The sequence below is a fragment of the Myotis brandtii genome, unplaced genomic scaffold (genome assembly GCF_000412655.1).
Source record: "Myotis brandtii unplaced genomic scaffold, ASM41265v1 scaffold329, whole genome shotgun sequence".
In the NCBI taxonomy this organism is placed as follows: domain Eukaryota; kingdom Metazoa; phylum Chordata; class Mammalia; order Chiroptera; family Vespertilionidae; genus Myotis; species Myotis brandtii.
Genome location: NW_005362676.1, coordinates 1,272,351 through 1,277,913, shown reverse-complemented (window position 1 = coordinate 1,277,913; position 5,563 = coordinate 1,272,351). Strand labels below are relative to the sequence as shown.

Sequence of the window (5,563 nt, the reverse complement as noted above, 5' to 3'; positions counted from 1 at the left end):
CTGCAACACAGCAGGCCTCCCACGTGACGGGGTGCCCCCACCCCACCCCCCGCGGGTCCGGTCGCGCTGCCTAACTTAGGTCCCAGCAGCCTACGCTGGGGGGAGGCGGGCGTGCTTGCTACCTCTGCGGCCTTCCTCACTCAGCTCGGCCTGACACCCATGTCCCCCGGGGCTAAACGTCCACGTGGATGTGCTCCGCGCGGGTTCGCTAAGTGCCCAGCAAAGGGGTGGATCCACGTGGCGCATGGAGAGACCTGGGCTTCTGTGAACGGGGCTGCATGAGGGAGACTCTGACCCCGGAGGGCAGCGCGGCCCCGCTCTGGGGTTTTGAACGTCAGGGTTGGGTTTGCTGCTTGGAGAGGACAAGCTGGCCCCACTCGGGTGACGCTGCCTTCCCTCTGAGGACAAGAGGAAGCCGCCCCTAAAACAGACCTTCCCAACGTGAGTGGCACGAAGCCTGGAGGGGGACAGCTGATGTGCTGGGTGCCAATCACAGCATCTCTTTCGGTCTCGCCATGCAACTAAGAAGGAAGGCTGGCCCTGGACACCTCTCTTCTCTATTTTTAAAAAAATATAGTTTATTAATTTTAGAGAGGAAGGGAGAGTGAGCGAGAAACATCCATGATGAGAGAGAATCATGGATCGGCTGCCTCCTGCACGCCCCCTACTGGGGATCGAGCCCACAACCCGGGCATGTGCCCTGACCTGAAATCGAACCGTGACCTCCTGGTTCCTAGGTCGGTGCTCAACCCTGAGCCATCCCAGCCGGGCGACACCTCTCTTCTCTAACGCTCATCCATCCCCCCTGCTAAGGAAGACCAGGCGGCAGGCTCACTCTCTTAACCCTGAGCTAGCACGGAACAGCTGCTCTCATTAAATCTCTTTCACCATAGCCTTTCCTGTAAGGCAAGCAATCCTGCTTTTCCACTTATGGTCTATTGATGTAAAAGTTTGCAAGTAAATCCACTTGTATGACACACGGCGTTAATTTAACAAAAATAATATGCAGCCCGGCCGACAGGGCTCAGTTCAATTCCCGGTCAGGGCACATGCCCGGGTTGCAGGCTCCATCCCCAGTAGGGGGCGTGCAGAAGGCAGCCGATCCATGATTCTCTCTCATCATGGATGTTTCTCTCTCTCTCTCCCTCTCCCTTCCTCTCTGAAATCCATAAAAAAATATATTAAAAAAAAATAATAAGCAAGTGATTCTTGTGTCTTATAAGAAAAAAAAAGGGGGGATAATGGAAGTGGCCCTCTGCCCAGAGTGGGCTCCGTGGGCATTTCTGGGGAGGCCAGGAGATTCCCCGGGGTGCCTGAGAACAGTGCCCAATGCCCAGGGGACAGGGGCTGCCCATGGGGATAGGCGGGTACCTTGTCGGCCCCACACTCGGTGCCGTCCAGGGGCGGGTCCAGCTTGGTCTTGCAGGAGGCGTCTCCTTCCACCAGGCACCACAGCCCCGCACACATCAGATGCTGCTGACAAAGAGAAGCAACGTGACCGCTGAGGACACGGCGTGCGGGTCACAGCGGGGTCGCCGGAGGGCCCGGCGCGGGGTTTGGACCTCCCTTCCTCTCTGAAAGCAATAAAAATGTGTTTTTAAAAATAAATAAAACAACATCAAAAAGAACCAATGGGAAAAAACCCTCACCTGAGGAGGTGAGGATTGACGAGAAAAAAGAGATGTGAAAGGGACAAAGATCAAGGAGAAAAAGGCAGAGGGTGAGGAGTGTCTCATGTACCAATAAAAGAATATTTTTTAAACACTGTCTTCTTTAAAAAAAATCTGTGTCTACATCTATATATATTGATTTCAGAGAGGAAGGGAGAGGGACAGAGAGATGGAAACATCAGTGAGGAGAGAGAGTCATGGATCGGCTGCCTCCTGCACGCCCCACACTGGGGATCGAGCCTGCAACCTGGGCATGTGCCCTTGACCGGAATTGAACCGTGACCTCCTGGTTCACTGGTAGGTGCTCAACCACTGAGCCCCGCCGGCCGGGCGGTGCACCTCTCGGACTCCTCTCTCCTCCCACTGCCCTGCCCCCCGACAGAGCTTCCTGGGATCACCTCCCAGATAAACTATTTGCACCCAAATCCCCGTCTCGTGGTCGGAAAATTGAGACCAGATGTACTTGGGGCTCTTTTAAGAGACAGTGTTTCCTTGAGGCCAAACCCAATCAACGACAAAAAATGCCTGAGCTGGAGTGGGGACACGTCCCCTCCAGGGCAAGGCCAGGGCAGTCACCATGGGGCTTGCCAAGGGTGTGCCCAGCTCAGTTCCCAGGAATCTCAAACATCTGCACTTTGGGCAGCGTGAGCATCGGGGTCCCTGTGCACAGCTCGGGGCAGTCAAACATCTGCACGGAAAATAGGCGCTGTCCACGCTGCTAATGTCAGAATACGTCCAGAAGGGGAAGGGACAGCCCTGGCTGGTTTGGCTCAGTGGATAGAGTATCGGCCCGAGGACTGAAGGGTCCCAGGTTCGATTCCTGGTCAAGGGCACATAACTGGATTGCAGGCTCGATCCCCGGCCCTGGTCGGGGCACATACAGGAGGCAACCAATCCATGTGTCTCTCTCACACTGATGTTTCTCTATCTCTTCCCCTCCCTTCCACTCTCTCTAAGAATCAATGGAAAAATGCCCGGCTGGCGTGCCTTAGCGGTTGAGGTTGACCTATGAACCAGGAGGTCACAGTTCGATTCCCCGTCAGGGCACATGCCGGGTTGCAGGCTCAGTCCCCAGTAGGGGCCGTGCAGGAGGCAGCTGATCCATGATTCTCTCTCATCGTGGATGTTTCTATCTCTCTCTCCCTCTCCCTTCCTCTCTGAAATCAATAAAAATATATTTTAAAAAATAAATAAAACAACGAAACAAGAACCAATGGAAAAATATCCTCAGGTGAGGATTAACGAGAAAAGAGATGTGGACGGGACAAAGACGAAGGAGAAAAAGGCAGGAAAGCAGCACCGAGGGTGTGGACAGAGCGAAGAACAGCCCCAGCGCCTTAGTTCCCAAGGACATCAGAGCTGCTCGGGGCCGAGAAGTTGATGACTCAGGCGGAATATTGCGCACGTGGGTTCAGGAACACCTCACGGCCCCACGTGAACAGGGAAGAGGTGAGAGCCTTGAGCACAGCACCGGCTGGTCCCGTAAAGCGCGACCGGCGGCTGGTTCCGCGCACTCTGACCCGAGAGCTCTGGGGGACAGCGGTGGCGGTGGGGACGTGTGTCCCGGGGACAAGGCTGAGCCAGGAGGAATGTATGGGGCAGGGGGCTGGGGGTTAGGAGACATAACGGGCCCTTCAGGAGAGGGAGGAAGAAGGCGGCCTGAGTGTTCATTATGCATTTTATAGACAGCGCTTTCTCATAAAACATTCCTAATCATCAAAAAAAAAAAAAATGGGGAGAATGAGGTCAGGCAAAGATGTCTTCAGTAGAACACAAAATGTCTGAATTATAAAGGGAAACACACTAATAAATTATATTATATTAAAATGAAGAACTTCTGCCCGGCTGGCCTGGCTCAGGGGTTGAGCGTCAACCTATGAACCAGGAGGTCAGGGTTTGATTCCTGGTCAGGGCACATGCCCGGGGTGCAAGCTCCATCCCCAGTAGGGGGCGTGCAGGAGGCAGCCGGTCCATGAGTCTCTCATCATTGATGTTTCTATCTTTCTCTCTTCCTTCCTCTCTAAAATCAATGAAAAAAAACACACACACACACACACACACACACACACACACACACACAAAAGCCTAATATGCAAAGTGTCCCCTCGGGAGTTCAACCGACCAGGAGTTCGATCGCTCACTATGATGTGCGCTGACCACCAGAGGGCGGTGGGGAACAAAGGGAGGGCCTGGCCCGCAGCCACTAGGGACCCTACCTGTGCACAAATTTTGTGCACTGAGCCTCTAGTGTATATATATAAAACGCACATTAAAACAGTTTCTGCAGATAAAGGTGCAGTCATTCAAGCGAATCAGGGGTGGGGGTGCCCAGGGTCCCCCAACTCCCTGCCCTAGGGGAGTCCTTAAGTAGCAGCGGAATGCCACTGACCCAGCGCAAAGCCTCAGGGAAATGAAACTGCTCCCTGGTCCTAGCATCTGTTCCCTCACCGGCTGCCTTTAATGTTTGCCCCGTGAACGTCATGTCAAGTGCATTGTGCTGCAAAGGCCCTTGAGATGCTGCGTAACAAACACGCCCGGGGCAAGCTGCTTTCCCTGGGACGCTGTGGCACTGTGGGGAGGTGTGGGTCCCTCGGAAGAAAGACACCACTGCTCATGCGTTTGAGGCTTCACCGTGTTTCTCTTAACCCGCCATGCCCCTCTAGGGTCCCCTCCGGGTGGTCTCAATCCCCTTCCTCACTCGGCACTGCTGAGCGCCTGGAGAGATGCTCTGACGCAACACAGTGCTGAAGGGAAGGGTTATGTAAAAAAACCCTCAGAAATGTGCTGCTGATAACACCAGCCAAGAGGGAGATAAGATGAAATGCTAAGCGCTGGATGAGAAAGTGACTAGTCCACATTTTCCACACAGACCACTGCATTTGAAGCCCTTTCCCGTGCCGGCATGCCAGGCCTGCTTCTGGAAGGTTCCGTGAGTCCCGGGTTTGGTCCCTCCTTACATGTTCCTACAGGTTGTGGCAGAGACCACCATCGCCTGGCTGGGGCCACCTGGTGCGGGGGCTGGGGGGGCAGGAGAGACACATGCTTGGGGGAGGGCAGGGCCAGGCACCCAGGCGTGCGGCCGGCCAGGGGAACGAGGCATGGGGAGAGGCAGGGCGGAGAGCGCTCCGGGGAGGATGTCTGCTGTGCACGCTCGAACGCTGCTGGAAAATGGGGCCTTCTGCTGCCAAGCCCAATAGCTCCGAGAGGAGCTGCAGCTGCCGGGCAGGAAGCTGAGCCCAGGCAGGCGAGGCGGCACTCACCCTGGAGTCCGACCCAGCTTCCTACCGCACGGCCCGTCCGTCTGAGGGGCAGGGCGGGGCTCCCGTCCGGCCAGCTGCCCACTCTGGCCAGGTGTGTCCGTGGGTGTTAAAGAAGCCGGCTTCGTTTAGATCGGTAGTTCCTAAACCGAGCTGAGTGTGACAACCCCGGGGAAGACGTATCAAATGAAATACCTGGACCGGCCAGTGTGGCTCAGTGGTTGAGCATTGACCCATGAACCAAGAGGTCACCGGTTCGATTCCAGGTCAGGGCACATACCCGGGTTGTGGGCTTGATCCCCAGTAGGAGGCGTGCAGGAGGCAGCCAATCCATGATTCTCTCTCATCATGGATGTTTCTCTCTCTCTCTCCCCCCCTCTCCCTTCCTCTCTGAAATCAATAAAAATACATTTTTTTTTAAAAAAGATACCCATGGGCATGACGAGGTTAAGAAGTACAGATCAATAATTGCAGATGGTCCCTGGGATGTAAAGTACATCAGAGGACATATAGTCAGTAACATTGTAATTACTATGCATGGGGCCCGACTGGTGTGGCCCAGTGGCTGAGCATCGACCTATGAACCAGGAGGTCAGGGTTCGATTCCCGGTCAGGGCACATGCCCTGGTTGTGGGC

At 55.0% G+C, this 5,563-nt stretch overlaps 1 protein-coding gene across 1 annotated transcript in view; it reads right to left on the bottom strand.

The window, feature by feature from the left end:
* Positions 1-5,563, bottom strand: part of ADAMTS17 (ADAM metallopeptidase with thrombospondin type 1 motif, 17) — a 92,038-nt gene that overhangs the window by 38,835 nt on the left and 47,640 nt on the right. The window contains 2 exon segments of the mRNA XM_014543573.1: positions 296-398; positions 1,372-1,473. Coding sequence (XP_014399059.1) covers positions 296-398; positions 1,372-1,473 — 205 coding nt within the window.